This window comes from Bacidia gigantensis (assembly GCF_019456465.1).
Source record: "Bacidia gigantensis strain McMullin 20006 chromosome Unknown contig_244, whole genome shotgun sequence".
NCBI lineage: Eukaryota > Fungi > Ascomycota > Lecanoromycetes > Lecanorales > Ramalinaceae > Bacidia > Bacidia gigantensis.
In genome coordinates, this window is record NW_025408600.1 from 510,318 (window position 1) to 535,115 (window position 24,798).

Genomic DNA, 24,798 nt, shown 5'->3' on the forward strand with positions numbered 1-24,798 from the left:
AGTGGGTTTGGCATGACATGTGCGTTCGGACGCGACCACTGTTTGAATCGATGTAGGTGCGGACTTGAGAGAGCAAGTCCGCCTCCAACCGCGCCAACAAAGACAGCATGTCGGCCCATGAGGCGGATACGATCACAGCAGACGTAAAAATAAGGTCCCATCCACAATTCAAAATGTACTAATAATTGTGCTCGCAGACTCAAGATACCGGTGCCAACGAACTAGTGAAAGCTGTTGATCAGTTGCTGAATGAGCTGGGTCCGAAGTTTTCAAAAGTGTCCTCGGATTTATTCGAAAGATGTATGCTTTTCTTTCTAGTCATAGAGCGATTATCAGCATACTCACCGGCTCAGTGGACGAGATGTCGAGACGATTGGACGAGATGGAGGCCGCGATACAGTCAGGGAATGACACGAGAAACAGTGGGCCTTAAGACGGGGACATGAGCTGTAAATAAAACCTCATACCAAAGGTCGATAGAAAGAACTTTGACTGCAGGGAAAGTCTTGTTCTTCAGCATCCTTGATACGGATATTCAGTCTCCAAATGATCCTCTCATTCACAGTTCAGCCGGTGGAATACTCCAGCCAAGCATTATATCATTTCCTACAACTCCTTCTCATCTGTCGTTGGTGGCGTGCCTTGGAACTTCCTCAAAATGTTCGACCTCGATGTTAAGTCATCAAGCTTCTCAGGTGCCAACCCGCCTTTCTTGATGATGCCGTCCAACCGAGTCAGCTCCTTCTCAACGTAGCCTTTGTTGCCCCCCAGCTTCTGGGCCACCTTTACATAATACTCTGCGTATTTGTCTTGCAGCCCTTTGGTAGCCTTCTTGACCTTGTCCGACAGCGAAGCAAGATCTTCGCCAGAGACAGCGCCAACAATAGAATCTAGCGCATCGATTGTGCCAGCTTTGGCGTCAAGACCGCCCCCCACCATACGATTTGTGCCTGCCTTGGTATTCAGAAAATTAACAAAGTCTGCCTCCGATCGGCCACCCTCATAGGGTTCTGGTGTGGTGGAGCCTTTGGGAAAGTACTTGATTGTAGGGTAGGACTTGACACCTTGGTCCTGGGCTGTGGCTTTTGACTGCTCTGCTTCGGCATCGACCTTAGCAACAAGTACGGAGGGTTCAGCGATGAAGTCTTGGGCGAGCGTCTCCCAAATAGGAGCAAGGCTTTTGCAGTCTACTCAATCATCAACTTTCGGGGTACAGGATATACGTCTGAAGCTGCACGTACGTCCACACCACGGTGCAGTGAATGCAACGAGAACATCCTTATTCCCACCAATTTCCGTCTTGAAGCTCGAGTCCGTCAACATCTGCACCTTACTAGCGGGCTTCGCCTTCTTCTTCAGCTTGATACCGGTTTTAGCCACGATGAAATCTTGAAGATCCTCTAGGTCCCGGCCCCCGGAATAATCCTCAGGAGTCTCGCTCTTGCCATCGAACCATTTCAATGTTGGAAATCCCTGCACACCGAACCTCTTGCCCAAATCCTTCTCGGCATCTGCGTCAACCTTTGCTATCGAGACTTTGTCTTTGGCAAATTCTAGATTCGTAGCTAATTCTTCGTATATAGGAGCAAGCTTCTTGCAATGACCACACCACGGAGCAAAGAACTCCACAAGTGCAGGTTTGCCGGATTTCAGGACGACGTCGTCGAAATTGGATGGGATTAGATCGAGAACAGCGGATCTAGCATGCGTGCCCAGAACGCCTATGGATAGAAGCAAAAGATGGGTTAGACGAGCCATGATGAGACTAGAGGGGAGTCCTTTGCCGCCGTTGGAAAGAAATGACGTGAGGTGAACAGTGTTAAGGAAAAGATCAAAAGCTCGAAGAAAAGTTGAGGACAAGTTGGCGGTTCCGGTTCGTAGGGCTGAAGTCTTTAGGCGTGTTTCGTAATTGCCAATACTTACAAATGCCAATGAACGGTAAACAGCATGTCGTCCACAGGACTTTTTCTAGGAACAGAAGGGAAGACAAAAAGACGCCTGTCTCGAAGACCATGAGATATTCTGGGGGTGTCACCTCCTTTGAGATAGCCATTGATTCGTATCATCCCACATCTTCCGGTCACTCAGAAGATCTCCTGCCTCTTTCACCCCCTGGTAAACCTGCGAAATGGCTCGTTAGAATGCTCGACTCGCTCAGGGAGTCGAAAGTACTCACCGCATCCCATAACGTGAAGGCGTCGTTAAGGCTCGCCTCAAAATCACTATATTGAATCCACTCCTGTCCAAGCTTTCTAGTTTGCTCTCGAGTTGTTGGAGCTGTCGGGTCTCCATGAATGTCGAGATTGTCAAGGTAATTCAAAGTAGCAATGCCCAGGCTGCACGAGAACATGTCGTGAAATGGAAGGCTGTTCCTTGGTTAGCGACATGTCACGCATCAATCATGTTTCATTACCGTCGTGATAGCTCCAACCAATCATCCCGTTCCCTAGCAAAGCCGCCTTCAAGGAACGTAGACACCGTTGCTGTCTCCAGCAGATCTCGCAAGCTGGTTTGTAAAGCGGATACAATCGAGTGATAAGCCAGTAGCGATCGGCTCAAGGGCCCACTGTAACCTTTTGGTTTGTGACGAAGGCGCCCCAGACTTGCAACTCGAGAGACTAGCATACACGGCCCTTTGTCGTTCACTACGCACGGTCAAAACTTGAATTACATATATGAACACGGCTCAGACACTCACCTCCACCCCTCGCAGGACTACCTGGATAGTCCAGGAATAAAGAATTGAGGTTCAAAACCTCGAATCGCAACAATTCGATGGCTATGTAGGCAGCTTGTTGGAGATCCTCCTGGCCGCCGACAGCTGAGAGTGTTCGCTCTAGAATCTTTCCCCAGTGTGTAAGCTCGTGCGACTCAGTCACAAAGTCGCGCAGCTGCAGTACACGCCATAGGGTGTTGGCAAGAACCTCATCAGCTGTTGATAGGGCCTAGTTCATTTGAGCAATGACACTGCGCGAAACCAAGGGACGTCTTACCTCATCACTTTTGAGCTTTGGCGTTATCGTCTGCTTCGCATATTCTGCGTCTTGCAAGCTCCGTGTAGCAAATAAGAGAGACCCGGGCAGTGCATCGCCTACTTTTGCCTAAACTATCATTAGGGCGCATCTTCAAAATACTATTGTTGCGCCTACTTTGTCCAATGCGTCCTTCTTTACGTTCCATTTCGAGACTTGTGACCTAGGCGAAGGGCTCACATCCACAGGCTTGAATTTTTCTTCAATATTCATGTCAAACCAAAAGTGGCTTTTGTATTCCGCTCGTTGATAGTAGCGGTGAAGGCCATCTGTCAAAAGACAGGTTGCTTGCTGTCGAAGTGGACCAAGCTCGCCTCTCACAAAGCGTTGGCATATTGCTGTATCGCTTCCAGCTAGGGGAGTCGGCACGTCTATCTCACCTCGGGTCAACCAGTTTAGGACACGAGTGCCTATCAGACCCCTTGAAAGATACATATAAAGCTCTTCGGGCAGGCGGAGACCGATGCAAAGATGCGTATCTATAGGAGCTTGAGCCTTTTCCAAGCTCTCGACTTCGCCCTCGGCCGTTATTATCACGTGATGTTTTATGATTATCATGGTCTGCTTGAACTTATCGAGCCAAATTTCTTTCAAGGACGCATCTGGATATTGCGAGCAAACCTGAGAAACATTTCCACGAGCAGCTACAAGTAGGTTAACAGCGTCACGAATAACGCCAGCTTGCTTATAGTTCGCATTTTCGACCAATGGTGGGAAAGTCTTGAGGAAAAGATCTGAGCCAGCTAACACCAGAGCTTCCGTGAATACCTGCAAATGTATATTGCCTAGTGTTTTGAGGCACGAGGCGCTGTCAATCCAGCAAAATTGGAGCCTTTCCAAGGGTACAGAATGATCATTAATCGAGACCTTGTCTAAGTCATCCTTGGGCACATCGGTAAAGTCAGTGATGACTTTATCAACGCCGAAGCAGAAAAGCTCGGACGGCCCGTAAATCGCATCGACAAACTGTTTGGGATGCTTCTCATAGTAAGCAAGCTAAAAAAATAGGTCAGCTTACTGACAAACTATGGCATTCTTACCATACCTGAGCAAGAGCACTGTATGGAGCGACTGTAAAAGGAATATCCATGTCATGAAGGGCAAATTTCAAAGTACTCATATGCTCATCTAGCTTTTGGGATGCTATGCAACGATGAGTCACAATCTCGCAAGGTTGGAAATCTCTTGCAAACGAACCTAGCTTTTGGAAAGCACGTCGAGCAATTTCGGGCTGTTGATTCTCGTACACGGTGAAAGCGTCATTGTTCTGACTGTTAATGGATTTGGAAGTCGCGAAAGCATCCTCACTCCTCGCATACTGCAGACCATTAAAGACAAAATGCAAGCGGATACCCGCATTCTTGAGATTCTTCACTGCGTTGGTGAAGCCTTCCAAAGCAATTGGAGAGCCGCCCAAGGCAGTGAGCAAGGGTTCGACCAGAAATTGTTTGGCGAAGTAAGCCGCGTCTATGCCAATTACAGAACCTTTCAGGAACTCCAGCGGTCCATGCTTGAGTAGGCGTTCCTTTTCGATCCACTCTTCAAAGTAACGAACTGCGATGAAATCTTTAGTAGGTGCTAAATAGGCGTGCGACGAACGTACCACCCATGCTCTCCTAAAACCCCCAATACGCGGCCGATGTTTTACGAGTGAGAACTTACGGCATACTCCGAATAGAGGAGAATTATACAACGACCAGTATTAAGGAGTGTAGAGAAGCACACGTTACACACAGCCTCAATCACAAGCAAGATGCAATGGTTCAGGTGGGCTTAACGGTCCCATTGTTTGGAAATATGCCAGACAAAACTCACAGGCTGCGCAGCGGGAGCTAAGTCGGGCCGCCCATTAGCTCAAGGGCCATGATGTACCTTACGCTGTAAAATACATGTATCCTAATTATACTGTCTTGCAGGAAAATCTTTCCCCGTTCAAGGTCAATTTACAATACGACGACAGCCAAGGTCGCAATGACATACGGTAGTTACATCAACAACTTGCCATGAGACTCGTTACTACTGTCTCGTCTTTTGACTCAAACTTGTTGAACATTAGGTTTCTCAGCCAATCGTAGAAATTGTGAAAATGAGTGCCACTGATTCCGATACTCCGTCCTTCCACATTCCTATCATTGACATTACGAGTCTTGACAACGAAACTGGTAAGACAGTTGTTGACGCTGCCGCAAAGTACGGCTTTCTGTACCTAAAGGCGCAAGACCTTGGCTTCACTCCACAAATTATTGGGAATTGTTTTGCGCTGGTACAAAAGCTTCTCATTGTCATTGAAAGAATAATGTTCATCTGATTGATTTTTAGTCTAGACAATTCTTCGCCTCAGAGGAGAAGAGGCAGTGTGAACATGGCTCAAGCGTATAACCGTCCTTTCACTGTATCTCCAAATAACGCTGACCGTACAAGAACCTCGGATGGGCCGCAATCCATTCTGAAGTGTTAGATCCGACGGTCCAAAAGGTTGGCCGTTGATCATCTTGCGAGTCTATACATCTTCCCGCTAAAGTCATACGCAGCGAGGCGACTTCAAAGAGTTAGTGTCCTCTTCTTCTAATCGTTCAACCGCTTTCTCTGCCACACTCATTGTATTTCACCTTCGCTGTAAGCCCATGGTGAGCCCTCAAACACCATCACAATCATCAAAATAAGTAGCTACTTATGCCTGTCCTGCCTTGTTGTTCAGAACGTCGGCCAACCGCGTGCCTTAGGACGATGAACATTGGCGAATTTTTCGGCGGCCAGCCATCTCAAATACTTTCTCCACTTCTCAAAACTCACGAAGGGGATATAGCAGATTTTCAAAAGCGATGTCATGATCTCTGCTGCAAGCTACTTCGCCTCTTTGCACTAGGGTTTGAAGTCAGCACTCCCGTCCACAGCTACAGCCCATGGCAAACTTCGCTTACTACCAACAGATCTCTCCAGAAGCTGGTGGGCAAGAGTGGTTTGCTACAAGGCATGATGAGGCTGCTGGCCCCTCTGGCACGGTGCTTCGCTGGCTTCATGTATGCTTCTAACCCCCTTTGCTGGCTGATGTCGTCCTCCCTCAACCTCTAGCTCACATGAACAGTATCCTGCAGTCGAAAGAGACGCTTTCGACAGATCGACCGACATTCGCGCTGGCGCACATAGTGATTACGGTAACCCATCCACTTGTTTGCCCTTTGCCTCTCCCCTCCATCCCTCAGAACTAGGCTGTAACACCAACTCACAGGCTCCATAACTCTTCTGTTCCAACTCCCCGGCCAACCAGGCCTTGAGATCCTCACCCCTACCTCAGCCTGGTCTCCTGTGCCCACGGTTCCTCCCGGAACCTCCGAGCTTCCCTTTCCTCCAATCCTTGTAAACATAGGTGACCTGATGCAGTTCTGGACAAATGGTTTGTTGAAGAGTACCGTTCACCGAGTGGTTTTTCCGGAAGGAGAAACAAGGGACAGATATAGCATAGCATACTTTTGTCATCCGTTGAATCATGCGGAAATTGAGACTGTCCCCAGCAAAGTTGTTATGGAAAGGAAAAAGGATAAGGGGACTGAAGGAAGGATTACAGCGGAAGAGTATCTGTGGAAGAGGTTGAGGGCGACTTACAACGTAGCGATGCATAATGATGAAATGGTGACTACATAAAGCATACAAGATCAGAGCCTTACGCAGTAAAATGTTTCAAGGTGTAGAATTCTTTGGTTATGATCATTATGAACAAATACAAGACGCCTCAAAGGATTGATCGATACCAAATTCGGGCAATAAAGCTGGCATTGTCGCAGCTATTGCTCGTGATGTGATCTCAAGCAGCGAAGTTACAGGCGATCTCGACTGCGATAGAGCTTATTGAAAGCAATAGCGTCTCATAATCCAAGAAAGGCGCCTGATCGTGGGGAATAGGAAGCAAATATAAGTCGAACCGCCTGGCAGCACACGAGTACGGGACGTGTTCCTGGTATCAATTTGCCGGAGCCAGACCGTTCGAGGCAGCTATTTTCAAGGCTAACAAATATTCATAGTTTTGGTAAATCAATATGTTCGGGTAGAGTTTGTGCGGCTGGAAACAGATGATTGCGAAGATTTGCCGAACGCCTCCATTATGATGCCGTAAACATTAATCGAGAATGCCGCTAAGCGTAAAGAGCGCGGATAGGTACACAGAAACAGCAACGGGCAGGTGAGATCTTCAAGGCGACGCCACTTGACACCAATGTCGGTGGAAAACCCAAGCGTTCTTCTGGCACTCTTTGCTACAATATTTTGTGCGGCGACAACGACGACATTTAGCGAATTGCCGCGTCCATTGCTCCCATCTCCCACACTCATAGAATGCACACTGCCTGATGCCACCTCGTGCATCGTCTTTCCGGCAGAGATTTCTCATTACAACACCAGCCCAATGCTGCATGTCCTGGGAGTGATGGCGGACGGTGAACTTCTCAACAAGAGGAAATATAGTGAAGTCGTCAGGGAGTAGATACTCTTCATCTGAGTCATCGCTGTCCTCATCCTTATCGTCGTTGCATGGTGGAGAAGCGTCATCACTGTTCTGACTTTCGAGAACCTCATCCTTGAGTCTCAATTTTGGGACTAGATGAGAATTGTGAAAGTAAGACCTGAGATTGCAATACTTGGAGACGTAGGCTAGAAGTTGCAACGACATGAGGACATCTTCATCGCGAGGGGTTGCGGCCAGTATACCGGGTGGAGCCGACCGATCGAGAAGGTAGCGAGCATGACTGTTTTGAGGCATGGCCTGCGCGGCCATGTTGACCACAACCATTGGTTGTGTAGGTGGCGGAAATCCAATGTTTTGGTTCGTAGGTGTAACGTTAGCGTTGATAATGCTGCCGTCATTCGCAGATTGATGGGTGATATTGAAAGTTTCGGTTTCTCGCCCGTCGGACACATTTTGCAGTGTGTCTGCGACAGACACGTCATCTAACATTGCGTCTTGGTCTTCGCCTTCCTGAATGTCGACTGATGTTTGTATATCGATCATGGGTTCGTCAGAATTATCATTTGCAGCCGAGACTTCCGACGCTGCCTCATCCGCGTTTGTATCATCTGAGTCACCAGAGTGGGATTGTTGTCGTACGGATGGCCGCCGTCGACTTCGCGTTGGCTGTAGTATGGATTCAATTGATGGGGCGCTTGGTGTGGTGGGTGAATCTGGCTGGGAGGTAATGCCCGTTTGCCCAACCTGGCCAGTCTGCAATGGTGGTAACATGGACGGCAAACGATCAGCATCACGTACAGGTCTCAATGGAAGTCCACCTCCAGCATCCATCGACGGCACAGCAGCCGGTAGAGACTGCATTGAAATATGTCTACTTCCGTTGCTTATGCCGCCGGATGTAGGCTGCCTGAGATCTTGACTCCTACGATGATGGTGGTGGTGATGGTGATGGGAGTGGTGGTGGTGGTGGTGATGATGTCGAGTCGGTGTCCTGTCGGTTGGAGAGGCTAACGAGAGTGAGGGCAGTGTGGGTGTTATATCCATAGCCTGGTTATCCGATGAGTTTTGTTGAGAATGGGGCATGGCCGGGGGTATCTCAATCGCAGGAGGAGGATCATGCCGGCGAAATAGCGGTATGTGCTCTGTACTACCTCCTTCACGATGCGAAAACGTTTGACGCGTGTTGCTCTTGCGAGATCGGCTGTTTGGCGAGGACTGACGAGACTGTGAGACCTGAAGAGATCTTCGCCTGCCTGCAGAGTGTTCTGCTTCTGCTTTCTCCCGACATGTGTCAACGACCTTGATGTAATTGTATAGAATTGTTGCGATGACAGGAACCATATCCGCCTCGACGACTCTCGTCCGTACACTCTCTGATCCTCGGACACCAATGTTGACCACGCACTGGAACGCAAGGTTCCACTTCCACATCTCCATCATCTCCTGACTGCGACCCTGCTTCAGAATGCATACTAGTCGTTCCACGCCACCATCGATCGTCAGAATATCCCGTATCCGAGCCGAGGATGTGGTAAGATATGCCAAATGATTCAAAGAATTGATTAAAGGAAGTGTAGAAGTACAATCAAGTGCTCGCCGATCGTAGAGGGCGGTTGTGATGCCGACCGACGCCTTGTTGACGTTCGGTATACTAAAGTTAACTTCTCTCATCTTGTTGACTGTTCCGTAAGCCCCAAATCGATTCAAATCATCATACGGCTCTTGGCTTTGATGAGGTCAATGGGTTTTCGAAGGCTGAACGATGGAAATGTGAAATATTCTTTCCGTGAAGGGATGGCAAACCCGTCCGGTGCGGCGATTGTCAAGACGATGAAGGCGCTTTCAATATTTCGTCAGCACATCTGGATAAGTCAGCTAACAATTAAAAGATCAGAAGTAGTCGAGACATACGGTAGTACAAGAAAATGCTGCCAGCCCCCGATCAGTAAGCAATGGAAGACAGCAGAAGGCGTGACTCGGCGCGCGGGTCCGTCCTAGTCGCTATTGCAGCGCAATCATGAGGACAAAGGCAATGTACGAAGCAAATGGAAATAACAGTCGATGAGCAAGGGAAGAATTGATGCCTTGGTCGAAGGAAGGATGAAAATTTTAGGTGGGTGACGGTTTAGGAGGGAGATGAAGATCCATCCAGACTCCTCCTCTAGCGCGGTTTTGTCTCAGATTGGAGAGGCGAGGAAAGGCTGGCACATATGCGGCATACCAGACTTGGCTTTTAAGAACGTGGGCTCAAGATCTCTACATTTTAAGAATACTTGCTGAACGAAGCGTTAGCGATCTAACCTCTTCATGCTCCGTTCTCGTAGCTTGGGCAAGGAATCATTGGTAATCCATCCGCCTATACGTAAGACTTCGCCACCATCCAATGCGCACTCCTTACTCCATTTGCAGACGGTCGAAAGATGAGTCGCGATTACTTCAAATCCAATGCAAGAAATAAAGAGACCCAGGCCTTGTATCAGGTGTCCGAATCTCGTTCGAGGGGGCGAGCTCAGCCTGGATTGATCTGGAGTGACCTAAATAGTTTTATGAGGCCTCACTGGCCAAATTGACTCCAATACCTCTGCACACTGCTCGAGAGTTGACGAGCAGGCAGCTGCAAAGACCTCGCTGTCTCAAAAACCCAGACACGAATAACAGAATGATCGGCAGGCTGGTGGATGATAATCCCGACGCGCCAAATTGTCAAAGCTCTTCTCAAACAGGCACTGCTTCTGACAAGAAAGAACCGTTTCGCGGTAAGAACGCTTTTGTCAAGTCCATGCTGCCAGCTCCGCAGCCAAAACCCACCGTAAGCAACGAAGGCATTAGGGCCAGGAGGGATTTCGAGGGGAGAGAATTCATGGTGGAAGCAACTTTTACTGTCGTGTACGCAGTAGTACAGAATACTCGTAGTCGTTCATGCTCCACCCATGTAGGAGGTTTTATTACCTTATGCAGGTAGGACGTGCGGCTTGAGCATTAAATGATCCGAGGCGGCACATCACTGGGGCCGATCTGGCTGGGCGTTGCCATTTTCGCAGAACGGAGGACATGCTGGATGGCAAACCGATGTTAGGGACTTACAAGCTTGAACAATTGTTGCAGTGACGCGGCGCACGCATGCGCCGTCTGACGCTTCTAGAAGCAGCATCAGACGAAGGCCGTTGCAGAAGGATATGATAGATCCGTGGACGGATGAGGATGAGGATCAATAGATTTGGGGGAGATTGGAAATTTTGGGGGCAAAGTTTAAAAAGAAGTGTTTAGGCGACCTCGGGGGACACGCGGGTAGACCTTCGTGAGGTAGCAGCTCGATAGTAATGCCAGAAGAGAGATCTGAAGGGGATTGTTGATGTCCAACGTCCACTTCCACTTCGACTACCCCTTCCACTTCCAGGCTTAATTCGCCCACTGCTGCTGCACGCTGGAGGGGCCGGACATAGATGAAAGTGGACACTCACGTAGTGGAGGATCAATTTCGCTATTCCACTAGCGCCCTTTTTCAGGTCAAACCAACTCCTCTGCATCTTGCCAGCCCGTTAGAGACCTGCATCATCGAACAGGACCCGATTGACCTTCTACAAAAGACTTTGCTTCTACTGAACGTTCTATTTTTCTTCTGGTCACATTTTATTTGGAGTTTCTGCATTCAAGGTTGTCGCAGCTCGTATCCGGTGTCTCCTCCCTAGCCTGCTTGGTGGGCGGCAGTGGCTTTGGCGGTCTTACCTCAACCCCATTCAAAGCTCCTCCAACCACCGACTTGATCATCAGCAGACATCAACATAATATCAGAGAACTTCAAGAGCCGCTCTTTGCGCATTTGCTTCTCGGGCTGCGTCAACGATGAGTTCCGAAATGTCTGGGGAGCAGATGCAGGCCAAAATCGCCGCTGCTCGACGCGATGCCGAAGGTCTGAAGGATAGAATCAAGAAGAAGAAAGATGAACTTGCGGATACCTCATGTGAGCCGTCTCGGTGACAGAGCGCAATGGCATTCAGTGCGCTGTAAGATGCCTCAAATGCTGACACTCTGTCCTTGCAGTACGGTCGGTGGCCAACAGCAACACAGATCAGCTACCCAAGATTGGCATGAAAGCGCGGAGGGTCTTGAAAGGCCATCTAGCGAAAATATACGCCATGCATTGGTCGACAGATCGCAGGCATCTAGTCTCTGCTTCCCAAGACGGCAAATTAATTATCTGGGATGCTTACACAACGAACAAGGTTCATGCCATTCCTCTTCGGTCATCATGGGTCATGACATGTGCCTATGCTCCAAGTGGCAATTATGTGGCTTGCGGAGGTCTAGACAACATCTGCTCGGTATATAACCTGTCGTCAAGAGAAGGGCCCACACGCGTAGCTCGAGAGTTGTCAGGTCATTCGGGGTATCTCTCATGCTGCCGTTTCATCAATGACCGCCGTATCCTGACCTCCTCCGGCGATATGACTTGTATGCTGTGGGATGTCGAAACGGGCTCGAAAGTCACCGAGTTCGCCGATCACCTGGGAGATGTTATGAGCATCAGCATCAACCCTACAAACCAGCACGTGTTCATTTCGGGAGCCTGCGATGCCTTTGCTAAGCTGTGGGATATCCGGACTGGTAAAGCCGTGCAGACTTTTGCTGGGCACGAGTCGGATATTAATGCCGTCCAATTCTTCCCTGATGGTCAAGCCTTCGGAACAGGGTCCGACGATGCTACTTGCCGGCTTTTCGACATCCGAGCCGATCGTGAGCTCAATACATATGCCAGTGATCAGATACTGTGTGGAATTACGTCCGTGGCATTTTCTGTATCAGGGCGGCTGCTCTTTGCCGGGTATGATGATTTTGAGTGCAAGGTACGGCTGCCCTCTCCGCTGATCCCGAGAACTTAATTGACGAGAATCCTCAGGTGTGGGACGTGCTCCGTGGAGATCGGGTTGGGAACCTCAATGGCCATGAAAACAGGGTGAGCTGTCTCGGTGTCAGCAACGATGGCATGAGCCTATGCACCGGATCCTGGGACTCGACCGTAAGTTGCCTCATCGCCTGTCACGTGGATGTATGCTAAGACAATTGGTGGAATAGCTCAAGGTATGGGCCTGGTAGGCACCACCAACCGCGTTGTCCGCGCGCGCCGCAATATCTGCATGTCATGAATGTCGAAGCAAGTCCGAACGACACCAAACCCAGGATGACGGCAACAAAATACCGGCGAAATTTTATAAACTCAACGCAGCCATGCTCTGGCCGTTCCGAGGCCATTATCTATTTCTATGAGCCTACGACCTCCGACTGAAGACACGTTTGCACAGTCATGCCAGCGATCTACTTCTCTTGTAACAAATTCAAAAACTGGGCGGAATGTGTCCCCAGCTGGAGGACAGGGGCAAATCGTCCGAGTATCTCTTCAGCACCCCCAGCAATAGCTAATATCCGACTTCTTCTGAGCGATTCCCCCACAATTTTGGACCTTTCCCATTAAACATAGTCCCCGAAATGTAACCCCCAAGTCTATCGATTGCTCTGACACGCTGGCGCGCCGCTGATATGGCTCGTCACCTAGCTCTTTTCCTTGTGCTCGAGTGGCTGCGGAGCTTTTTCACTTGCCACAGATGGATGAGAGCTTTTCTACAGGGTCATCCCAGAAGGCTTGAAAGAACTGGTTCAAGTGTTCGGCGAACGCATTTTCTATTAGCCAAAACCCCAAAATGATTCTGGATAGCAGATGGTGGCCCCCAGAGAAACGGAAAAGATGTATTTTGTTCTATGTATGTTACGCTTGACCACCGGATAGACCCCTGTATGTTACATTGCGAACTCATGCGAACGGCGTGGGAGGCAGGAGACGGTTCATAGGGAAGGTTTGAGGTTGTCCTGTACCGTATCACTGCTGCCATTCACCAACAGCATCCAAATATCCCTCAGGTTTAGCCCTAGCAATGGCGCTAATTGTCAAGTGATCCCAATTCCCTTCTACGTTGTTACTGCATCATTCCACCGCCTAAATTTCAGTATGCATAGCTCCGGCCGGCATCATCAAACAGGAGTTTCCAATAACGCTGTGCAGAAAGCCTCGCAACGTACATATAAAGACGTGCCGTTCCCAGACGGTGTTCATCAGGTATGCCATCCCCGATCAGCAGTGCTGACGAAGCTGGCAGAGCTATCTGCAGGAATATGCAGGTGAAACTATATTCGGACAACGACGAGCGGGCCTGATTCCTTCTGGGCATTTTCCACGTCTAGCTGCATCCAGGTCGCCAAAGCAGGCGGGAATTTGGAAGAGGTTGCATCGGTCTCATTCGCCGTGAAACGCAACCGCTCATTGATGACAATCAAGGGAGCGAAAGGAGGATGAGAGGCTCACTTGGGTGGTGTGAGAAAACATCCGTAGCAAGAAGCGAAGAGCCACAGTCAGAGTCAGCCCCAGATGTAACGGTTGGTAGTCGCTCTAAGAATTCGGATGTTTTTCTCACTCTTGATCCTGGGGGATCGGTCATCGGCGGAGTTGACCTGCGAATATACATATATACATATACCTTATACATATACTCTACAGGATGGAAATTCACATGACCAAGACAACAGCATGCTGCATGCTGCAAATAGCGGGCAGTGTGCAGCGTGCAGTGTGCAGTGTGCAGCGTGCCGTTGAAGTGGATCCAACGAGAAGGCCAGCAAAGCCGGTGGCCTCGACGATGCCCTGAGGTGGCCCTTAGGGAACCAACAGGAGCCTGAAACTTAGCGTTCGCCTTATTCAAGTCCGAGCGCGATGCTCATTTGCGCTAGCGACACACTAAGGGAGGCATGAGGAGAACATCCCTGTCGGCCACGTTTTCCTCATCTTTGCCCCCTGACCCCCCTTGCCACCAATAATGCAGAATAACGGGAATGGACAGAAGATCCAATCATAGCCGTCAGAAATCAATAAAGCGCGGCCACGTCCAGCCCAGCGCACGTGGCAATCTTACAATCTATAAGACTCCGACAAGTCGCGTTCCTTCGCTCACCCCGTGGCCCGTCATCAAGGAGCCCAAAGATAAATCGTAATAATTCGCGATCCCTTTGCACGACTACACTTACTAGTTACTACTATTATTGCCCACCCCGGGATCGGATCTAGACCGGCCAACGGCATAGATACTTCCTAAGCTCATTACTTCTATAGCCGACCGAGCTAATTCCAGGGCGCCAAAGACTCAAAGAGAGAGAATCCAAGACTTGAAAGGCAATCTTCCTCTTCCCATCACTGCTCATCACCTTGATATCTCGAAAGCACTCCTGATTGAGAAGGCCCACGAATCCATCGCGGAGGGATTTCAGTCCTCTTGCATCGCCGCATCCCTGGCGCTGCTTCAAACTCACTCGAAACCCGCCCTGAACAGAATTCAGAACCTGAAACCCAGAGCCTCCTGACGCACCCACCAGCCCACGCGAGACCAATTTATATTTATCACTGGGTATCTCCACCTTTCAAACATGTCGACACCCGCCCAAAGAGAATACGATGATCTAGTGGCCAGCTCGCACACCTTCTCCAGAGTCCATCCTGAAGACTATCACCCTTCGGACGGAGACTCGGACGTATCTTCCGACCACGACGGAGCCACCACCCTCCACTCCACCGAAGAACGTTCCATCGCGCCCTCGAACTCCTCGACCATTATGCCGACTGCCACCTATCTGCCTGCGACGACCACCCAATTTGACGCCAACACCGGTCCCAAAGGCGTTATCGCCGATGCCCGATCTTTCGAGACCGCAAAGAAACGCTCCTTCCGCCAGACCCTTCACGCCTTCACCGATGCCTCTCCATTCAAGAAACTTAACCCTGTCAGCCGAGAGAAAAGCAAGTCCCCAAGTCCAGATCTCTCCACCGACGAAGAGGAGGACGATTTCATGAGGCAGTGGAGACAAAAGCGGCTGGACGAGCTCGCCACCATGAAGCAAGAGATTCGAACAAGGAGGCAAAGCCCCAGCAAGCGACGGTATGGGAGCCTAGTTGCTGTTGATCCAGCGGGATATCTCGATGCAGTGGAGAAGGTCGGTGCCGAGACGGTGGTGGTGGTATTAATCTACGATGATCAGGTACACCTCCTTATCCTCTCCTATCCCAATTTCTGCCACGTATCTGTGTCCACGAAAACTGGAAACACTCCGCTAACTCACACCCCCGCAACAGTACACTTTATCCAACAAAGTCGAAGACGCCCTCACCTATCTCGCCCGTAAACACCCCACCACTCGCTTCGTCAAATTGCACTATCAAGACGCCGAGATGGACGAGGTCGCTGCACCCGGCGTGCTGGCTTATCGGGCAAGCGAGTGCTTTGCCAACCTGGTCTCTTTCATTACTGAGATACCAGCGGGCAAGGACGTGAACACAGCCACTGTTGAGGAAGTTCTGGAACGGTACATCCCTCATCATGAGTCAATCCGAAATGATGCTGATGATCTTCACAGGCATAAGATCCTAATCTAATGTTGATCATATTCATGATCTTGGGTATCTTACTGAAGTCCGCGGAATTCGGATGAAAGCATTGCGTCGGAGTAGGATTGGTCGGTCGGCTTTCGTGATTGCGTTAAACGCCGCTTGCGAGCGACCGAGCGGGTGTTTACATTTACAAGGATATAGAATGATGCGAGAAAGCCTGGTGCTACGGAATACTATTGTGATGATTTTTAACGTACTACCACTCCGCGGCATTTGGTGGGAACGACGCCTCATTGAAACCTAGCGATTGGATTCATGAGTTAGTAAAGGATTACATTTGGCTGGGGTGGAATGCTATGATGTATTTGATTTATTGTCTTCTTTCTCGATGTGCCAAATCGCGAGAATTGAAAGCTACATTCCGACAATTCTCTGAAATGTGGGAAGCACTTGCAGGAATTGATCTGATATGTGCTCCTGATTTTTGAGAGCCACAAGCTGCCATGTTTTGCGCTCGAATCGAACGATCATCCAGAACGTTTCTCCCATACCACAGCAACGGCCCCAGGCGAAAATGGATTTTTGAACCTACAATGTCCGTTTACACCCTCCTAGTCGCTGTTATACCTTAAGCCCCGTAAGTGCACGTAGCCGAGTCGTATTGTCGCGACTCATAAGTGAGATTGAATGACGCGAGACCGCTCGTTGACAGTAAATAGGTTTAATAGTGTGCTGACAATCTCTCCAGGCATTAAACCCAACACGATGACGACCGTATAAGGCTTATGCAGTGTTCTGCTTGAGAAGATTGGCGCCAGTCGGCAAGAGTGGAAGAGTACTTTGATGAGACCTTCACATCTAGCTTGTCCGCAAGAAAGGGTTAATAGCCTTCTGCAGCGGATCCTGATGGAAATGTTGATATGCATATATCCGTTGTGCCTGGGCCCACTTCTTGTTCAGTATACCATCTCCGCATCCGCTTTCAAGTGCCTACGTGTCCACACCTATGGGTATGGCGGATAGAAGCACGGCTTCTCTCAAAGGTGTAGAACCGAGCGAGCAGACTCAGGGTTCCGCAACTTTACCAGATGACTTTAAACCATGTAAGATCATCTTGGTCATCCTTCACGGAAAAAAAGAGGCCGCAGTCTGATTGGTTCCGGTGGCAATTGACAACCCTAAAACTATATGAATGTTTGATATGGGGTCCAGTCGATAGTCGACTGCTTGAACTCTTTCCGTGCGCTCAGTTGCAGCTGGCATTGAGAGCAGCAAGGTCCGATAAATCGACTCAGTCACCAAGAACTTCTGAATCTGTCCTACCCTCATCAGTGTCGCGGACAGATGAATCCGCTCGGTTGTGGAACTTGATACGGGAAGCCCATCCACAGAGAGTAGCACTTAAGCCGAGGCTCCAGAAGCTTCCTCTGCTGGTCTGATCTCATCATGCCGCTTGAAGCTCTACTTCAAGAACGCGGCGATTCGCAACTTTCTGTCTCAAGCCATCATCTGAACAATCACGTCATTCTGATATCCTTGTGGTAATGAACCTGGAGCAAGTACCATACCTTGAACATCAAAGTACAGTGCCCACAAACCAGGTGCTTCCTTTACAGCCAGGAAACCTTCCCAGTTGTCCATAGTAAGGTGGTTACCATCTTGACTGAATTGCCAACGCGCAGCAAGGTGACTTCTGGCAGAAGTATGTTCACCGTATTTAACTTCGTATGTATCTTTATCAACATATATCCACGTCCCGTAACGCCCTCCTTCAATAAGGGATACCAGCCCCAAGGCTTCCTGGTGCTTACCGACACCGGGCAAATGACGTAAGCAGCCATGGAACGGCTTCTTGAAGGGATACGCTGAGTTGAGGTCACCAGAGTCAGAGGGACATATGTAGAGCTATTCATTTAAGTTTTCGTTGTGCGAGACCTTGTCAAAGCCAGCCTACCTTGTTGTTGCTTAAGACCACAAGTCCACCGTTGACATCATTGCTTCCAGTCCGCGTACGAGAAGTCTCAGAAACATGCACTCGCAGGCCGCAAAGTCTTTGTGGCGGGAGTGTCATTTCAGTCTTAGCATTTGTCCCTCTGACCTGCCCACTTGTTTTCCAGGACACTTCTGCCGACAGGCGAATTGATGGGGGCGCCAAGAGGGAGGCTCCAGTAGAAAGTAGATTGTTCATCATATTGACTGTCAACCTCGGTCAAATGATATCGTTCATACATTGAAAGGGCATAGATGGTTTATTGAGATAAGTCCCTCAAGATCCGTGATGAAGATCAGGTCCACCCTATGACATCAGCAAGCGCTAGCGGCTAAAACAACATCAACATCTCTAGACTTCACGTCCATCCCGTCGTAGAACTATGACCGGCACAGTTGAAGGACAATGGCTCCTCAGGTGCCCCAGCCTAGTGCTGCCAACAACAGCTTTGAGGAGCATAGTCCACTACTCAAAATGGCTAAGCAGACCACGGGCTCGTGGGCTAAAAGGCTCAATCAATCATTCTCGGATTGGTTTTCGTGGGAGCTCACCTGCGCTATAACTTCCGTTGCCTCATGCGCCGTCATTGTTATTGTTTTGATGCTTTTCGACGGTAGTGCCTTACCCGATTGGCCTTCAATATTCACAGTACAGCTCCGCTACTTGCCTTTCCAATAATATTATCTATCAGCTCATGGTGGGATAGATCAACTCAATCGTTGCCCTTTTCACGTCCTTTGCTAGTCTCTCGTTTATGTCGGTTGTTGGGGCGGCCATTTCTCAATCTAAGTGGCTCTGGTACCGTCAACAGCCTCGGCCATTGGAGCACATTCAACTATTCGATGAAGCTAGTAGAGGTCCTTGGGGCGCAGCTATTCTTATATTCTCTTTCAAACACAAGTGAGTCAGCATGTCTAGCTTGAATCGCTCAATTCTCATGTAAGATGTACAAGCACTCTCGCCTCGCTTGGTTCTGCTGTTGTTATACTGTCACTCCTCTTCGGTCCTTTCGTTCAGCAGTCCCTCTCCTACGGAGATATGCTCGTTGAGTCGGGCGACAGAGATGCAAGTATAGTCCGCGCTCAAGATTACCGAGCTCAGAGTGAAGAAGGCCTACCTTTGCCATCGGTGGTGGACCTATCAATGAAGGTATTGACCCAACTAAACGCATAATCATGGCTAATGAAATGAAGGCCGCCATTTATAACGGCGTGTTCGATGCCAGCAATCAAGCCAATTCTGGTACTGAGCATCATTGCTCGACAGGAAAGTGAGTTGTCAGAACTTCCAACCTACGACGCGAAGCTAATGTGGCAGCTGTACCTTTGACAACTTTGCATCGCTGGCTGTGAGCTCCAAATGTGTCAATATAACAGACCAAGTCCAAAAGAGATGTAACTCGACTGGATGCTACGAGTTATCTCTACCTGATGGACCCTCCATCTCGGGATTTGGAGGTCAGATCAATACGAGTATGACCAGACTTTCACCTTCGCTGGACGAATATGAGGCTTCAGCGGTCCGATTCTCTGCTCTGTATTCTAAACCAATCGATGATTCCTACGACGCACAAGCATGGGAATGCGCCTTGTATTATTGTGTTAATGAATACAGCGCTTCGGTCAACAATGGCGATTTCTTCCAAACCATTGAAAAAGCATGGCGTAATGATTCTGCATCTTTGTCTCAGGAGGAGGATCTCATCTACAGACCTCCGAAATCGTTCATCAACATAACGGCGAACAGCTCGGAATTTCACGTGGGCCACCTGGCGGCGAAAGCTCTGAATAGCTTCTTGACCAGTGCCTTCACAGGCAGTGGTGGGATCGAAGATCCAGACGCAGGCTCATATTTCTCGTCAGATGTCATTCACGCATTTTACGAAACCGATGATCTTCCCACGCGAATTGACAATCTCGCGATCTCAATGTCGAACAATATACGTCAACAGAACAATAGCGGGTCTCAGCCATTTCAAGGAAAAGCAATGAAAGGTCAAACTCATTTGCAGGTTCGATGGGCTTGGCTTGCTTATCCGGCAGTACTACTAGCCATCACACTAGTATACCTGACCTGCGTCATGATCCAAACAAGAAGGGGGCGTATCTTAGTATGGAAATCTTCTTCTCTTGCGCTCCTCTTCCACGGTCAGCAGCTCCATCTAGGTGGGAACGATTCATTGCCGGCAGATACGTTGAGCGCCATGGGCAAGAAGGCTTCTGATATGCAAATTGGTCTGTCTCAAAATGATGATGGTAGGTGGCGGCTTGTGCAGATTTAGCAGCTCTTGTGGGATTGATCTTGCTCATGTATACATGGTCTTCAATGTTGACCATCTCGGAACCAGTTTGCATGTCTATTCATGAAGTATATGTACATATTAAGTCTTATGTCACTATTGAGCGTGAACAGTTGAAAAGACAAAAGGCATCAGCTTCAGAGCGCTTCAGGAAACTTTCGAAACATCACCAGCTTTGATCGATAAGCTCCTCAATTGTGATTGGCAAATTCCTCCCTATCTAAGATCTAAGATGCCAGAGCGAGCAAAACTCCACGACATTTTTCCCCGCCGTCTTCAATCTCGTAGGCTAAAAGGGCCGGTTATCAACATCGTGGGGCTGCAGTAGCGTTCGGATCGGCCTGTGTGGGGTCGTGACGTTTGGAAAACATGGAAGTATGGGCTCCAGACACCCCGCCATGAAGCCAGAAAAACAAATCAGGGCTCCAAGCTACTGGTCTACTTGAAAAACGGGGTTCTGATTACTTCAATTACACGGCTTTACACCACAACTACCACCACCATCATGGCATCTTCGCACCCGGTCGATCCAGAGAAACAACATCCAGCGACTAAAACCTCCAGCGCTTCTTCCTCTAACAATAAGGTAGCCCCTCCGATATCGCTCTTGGCACCACCCTCGCCATCAACGCCCAACTCGAAGCCCATGTGGTCCGCAAATTTGACATGCGCATCCTGCCCGTGTTAGCGGTAATGTACCTCTTTAACAGCCTTGACAAATCCAATCTTGGGAACGCCAAAACCTCTGGACTCGAAAAACTCTAAATCTGCAAGGAAACGACTACAACACCATCCTGTCCGCATTTTTTGTACCATATGTCCTCTTCGCTCCGGTGCTCGGTATAGCGGGCAAGAAGTACGGCCCGTCTAGGGTGTTGCCGGGGATGATGGCATGTTTCGGCTTCGTCACCATCATGGTAGTGGCCGTGAAGAATTTGGCGACCTTATGGCCGTACGGTGGTTCCTGGGTACTTTCCGAGAGCGCCTTTTTCCCGCTCGTGATCTATTACCTGACGACGTTCTACCGGAGAGGGCAACTAGCGAGGCGGTTGGCGATTTTCTTTGCGGCGCAGAGTATTGGAGTGCTTTTGGGGGCTTGCTCGCGTTTGGTGTATTCCAGATTCAGACGGGGGATCTGGCGGATTGGAGGTATTTGTTTTTAGTCGAGGGGGGCTGCACGTTTTTGTTCGCGTGGTTCGCGCTGTGGTACCTGCCATATTCGGCCGCCAGGTGTGAATTTCTGAGCGAGGAGGAGAAAAAGGTCGCATTTGCAAGGATGCAGCTTGATTCGAGTAGTGAGGTCAATGAGGCTTTCAAGTTCAAGGAGGCAGTGAAAATTTTCAAGCATCCCACGAGTTGGATTATTCTAGGTATTAAATTAACCCCTGGTTCTTCTAGGGATTGCTGACGATTGGCAGGCATTGAAACTTGCTTAGGCATACCGCTGCAGTCTTTACAATTGTTCTTACCAGTCATTGTAGCTCGTCTCGGATATAGTACGGTCAAGACGAATCTCTATACGGTGGCTCCAAATATCTCGGGCGCGATTGTGCTCCTCATCTTAGCATTCAGCTCAGATCTCACTCGGTTGCGATTTCCATTCGTAGTCCTTGGCTTTCTCCTCACATTTACCGGCTTCATCATCTACGCGTCAATTGACGTCAAGGCTCGTCTACACGTCGCATACTTCGCCTGCTTTATGATGACTTGGGGAACATCCGCCCCGTCTGTCATTCTTGACGTATGGTACAACAACAACAACATCGCAAACGAAAACCGGCGTGTCATGTTGACGTCAGTGAGCGTGCCGGTGGCAAATTTGATGGGCGTTGTGAGCAGCAACATCTTTCAGAAGAAGGATGCGCCGAAATATATACCAGCGCTGGCGACCACGGCCGCTCTTGGCGCTTTCGGATGTCTACTGACAATAATTCTAGGTGCTTGGATGATCATTAATAACAAAAGGAGAGATCGCAAGCAGGGAAGGGTGATTAAGGCGATCGTTATGCCAACCGATTTGATGGGGGACGGCAATTAAATTAAGTATCTATCTTATAGATATCTAGAACTCTATATTATATTTTAATTATATCTTTTCTAGTAATATAAAACTATTAATATTAAGAAATTAATAAGTATTATAATACTTAGAATACTATAGCTAACTATTTACTAGTTTATAATATAATAAAAAGTAATATATAAATTATTTAAAGAATTAATTATTAAAAAGTCTAACTATTAAGACTTAAATATATAATATAAAATAATATTAAAAATAAAATTAATAATATTTTTACTAGATTTTAATAGATTTCTAATAAGTATTTAATTTATAAACATTTTATTAAAATTATAAAAAAAGAATTAACTTCTATTATAAGAAAATAAGGATTTTTATTATCTAATATAAATTTTCTTACTTTTAATAAGAAGTTTTTAAAATATTTTCTTTATTTCTTAGTAAACTAGACTACTTATTATATAATAGGGGTAATCTTTACTTAAAGTAGATTTTAAAGAGACTTTTTAAGAGAATAATATAATAATAATATAAAGAACTACTTTTAATATAGATTTTTTTTACTTATTATAGTACTTAATTACTATATTTAGTAATAATACCTAGTTTTTACTAATATACTAGCCTCTTTAAAAGCTTAGATTTATTTTCTTTAAAGCCTATTAATATTAAACTAACTTTTCTATACTAAAAGTGCCTACTAGTATTTTATTAAACTAATTATATAATAAATATTATAGTCTTTAGCTATAATTATTAAAAGTAATTATATATTCTTTACTTACTTTTTAAAATTAATATAAAAGTAAAGTATAAAAATAAGCTATAAATTAATAAATATTAATACTATATTATAAATAATAATACTTTCTATTAAAAAGAGCTAAAAGCTATATATAACTAGGTAAAACATAGTTTATATTTTTTAAATTAAAACTTTTAACACTTTTAAGTAAATATATTTTATTATTACTTTATATATATATAACTTAAATAAGCCTAAGTTACTATATAGCTTATACTTATAAATATAAGGAAAAAGTATTATATTTATAATTTACTTTTTTTTAATAATAATTACTTTTATTTTATTTATTTTAAGGATTATATTTATTAGTTTTTAATAATAAAATTAAAATTATATTTTGATATTAAAAGACTAGAATTACTTTAGAAAATAATAGAACTTTCTTATTAATTTAATAATCTAAAATATTATAATTATAAATAGTTTTAAATAAAAGTTATCTTATACTTTTATATAGCTATAAAACTAATAATTTTAGCTTATTTACTCTTAAATAAGATTCTTAAAGCTAATTAACTATTAATATATTAAATAAGATTTACTTCTACTTTAATATTAAATAAAGTATTTTTTTAAATAAATAAACTTAAAAACTTATTACTTTTTTATAGAATTAGCTTATAAAAAACTTTATAAAGTTGCTACTACTTTAAGTAATTTTTAACTATAGAAAAAAAAATATATTATTTTTATAAATAATTTTTTTTTAAAATTAATTATTTAAAAATTATTTTAATATCTTTAAATTTAATAATTAGTTTATAACTTTAAAGGAGCCTATTTAAAGGTCTATAATAATTTATTTTAAAAAATTAATATTAAAAATATTTAAGTTATTTAATAAGAGTATATATTACTAATAATTTAAATAGCTTAAAGCTTTATAATAAGAGTATATTACTACTTAGTTAGAATTTTCTTAGTTTATAGAAATTTCTTTTTTAAAATAGAATTTAATATAAATAGGAAAAAGCTATATTATTAAAATATTAAATAATAATATTAAGTTATTTTTATATAACTTTTTATTTAAATAACTAAATAATTTAAAAGTATTAATTAATAATATATAACTAAATATTAATTTAGAGATATTTTATTAAATTTAATAAAATATTTAAAAAATAATATTTTTTTAACTAAAATACTAATACTTAAGAGCCTATAAGCTAAAATATATAACTAAAGGTTTTAATTATATTAAGTAAAACTGCAAAAGAAAAATTAGCTATATTATTATATAAGTTTATTAAAATACTTTAATAATAAACTAAGTTAAATATATTATAAATTAATATATAACTAATATAACTATTTATAAGGAAAATAATAATAAAAAGAAATTTAATCCTATAGTTAAAGTACTTATAATTAAAGTTTTTAAAAAATTATTTAAATTAATTAATATAAGCTTACTCTAGCCTAATTATAAAAAAATATATAATAATAAAAATATTATTTATATTTATAAGAAACTAATATACTAGGATATTTATATTTAATTATATTATATTAAAGATAAAGCTTAAATTAAAAGTAAAAACTTAATTTAAAAAAATATAATATTATATTTTTAAAATTTAATATTTAATTTTCAACTTAATATCTTATTTAAAAATAAATATATAAGATTTATATAGCTATTCTTAAGACTAATATAACTCTTTATAAAACTATAAAAAAAATTTAAACTAGTTATTTTATTAGTATTTATAAAATTATAAAAGTAATACTATACTTTAAAAAATATATTAAAATAAAA

The 24,798-nt window shown here is 45.4% G+C and overlaps 7 protein-coding genes across 7 annotated transcripts; 4 read left to right on the forward strand and 3 right to left on the reverse strand.

Moving 5' to 3' along the window:
- Window positions 1-606: 606 nt before the first annotated feature.
- Window positions 607-2,350, reverse strand: KY384_004854 (uncharacterized protein; the record flags this gene model as incomplete). The annotated part of the gene is made up of 3 exons (XM_044813357.1): window positions 607-1,187; window positions 1,242-1,890; window positions 2,177-2,350. The coding sequence occupies 3 exons, from the start codon at window positions 2,348-2,350 to the stop codon at window positions 607-609; spliced, it is 1,404 nt and encodes a 467-aa protein (XP_044669635.1).
- A 59-nt stretch (window positions 2,351-2,409) lies between these two features.
- Window positions 2,410-5,523, reverse strand: KY384_004855 (uncharacterized protein; the record flags this gene model as incomplete). The annotated part of the gene is made up of 6 exons (XM_044813358.1): window positions 2,410-2,645; window positions 2,699-2,945; window positions 2,994-3,101; window positions 3,150-4,028; window positions 4,078-4,586; window positions 5,457-5,523. The coding sequence occupies 6 exons, from the start codon at window positions 5,521-5,523 to the stop codon at window positions 2,410-2,412; spliced, it is 2,046 nt and encodes a 681-aa protein (XP_044669636.1).
- A 1,467-nt stretch (window positions 5,524-6,990) lies between these two features.
- On the reverse strand, window positions 6,991-9,162 carry KY384_004856 (uncharacterized protein; the record flags this gene model as incomplete). The annotated part of the gene is made up of 3 exons (XM_044813359.1): window positions 6,991-7,124; window positions 7,353-8,346; window positions 8,791-9,162. The coding sequence occupies 3 exons, from the start codon at window positions 9,160-9,162 to the stop codon at window positions 6,991-6,993; spliced, it is 1,500 nt and encodes a 499-aa protein (XP_044669637.1).
- Window positions 9,163-11,334: 2,172 nt separating this feature from the next.
- GB1 (Guanine nucleotide-binding protein subunit beta) lies at window positions 11,335-12,585 on the forward strand (the record flags this gene model as incomplete). Its single annotated transcript, XM_044813360.1, has 4 exons — window positions 11,335-11,452; window positions 11,533-12,335; window positions 12,389-12,508; window positions 12,565-12,585. 4 exons carry the CDS (start codon window positions 11,335-11,337, stop codon window positions 12,583-12,585), a joined length of 1,062 nt encoding a protein of 353 aa, XP_044669638.1.
- Window positions 12,586-14,958: 2,373 nt separating this feature from the next.
- KY384_004858 (uncharacterized protein) lies at window positions 14,959-15,961 on the forward strand (the record flags this gene model as incomplete). The annotated part of the gene is made up of 2 exons (XM_044813361.1): window positions 14,959-15,606; window positions 15,662-15,961. 2 exons carry the CDS (start codon window positions 14,959-14,961, stop codon window positions 15,959-15,961), a joined length of 948 nt encoding a protein of 315 aa, XP_044669639.1.
- Window positions 15,962-18,944: 2,983 nt separating this feature from the next.
- Window positions 18,945-20,187, forward strand: KY384_004859 (uncharacterized protein; the record flags this gene model as incomplete). The annotated part of the gene is made up of 3 exons (XM_044813362.1): window positions 18,945-19,055; window positions 19,100-19,176; window positions 19,389-20,187. 3 exons carry the CDS (start codon window positions 18,945-18,947, stop codon window positions 20,185-20,187), a joined length of 987 nt encoding a protein of 328 aa, XP_044669640.1.
- A 523-nt stretch (window positions 20,188-20,710) lies between these two features.
- Window positions 20,711-22,243, forward strand: KY384_004860 (uncharacterized protein; the record flags this gene model as incomplete). Its single annotated transcript, XM_044813363.1, has 3 exons — window positions 20,711-20,791; window positions 21,077-21,575; window positions 21,624-22,243. The coding sequence occupies 3 exons, from the start codon at window positions 20,711-20,713 to the stop codon at window positions 22,241-22,243; spliced, it is 1,200 nt and encodes a 399-aa protein (XP_044669641.1).
- Window positions 22,244-24,798: the final 2,555 nt, after the last annotated feature.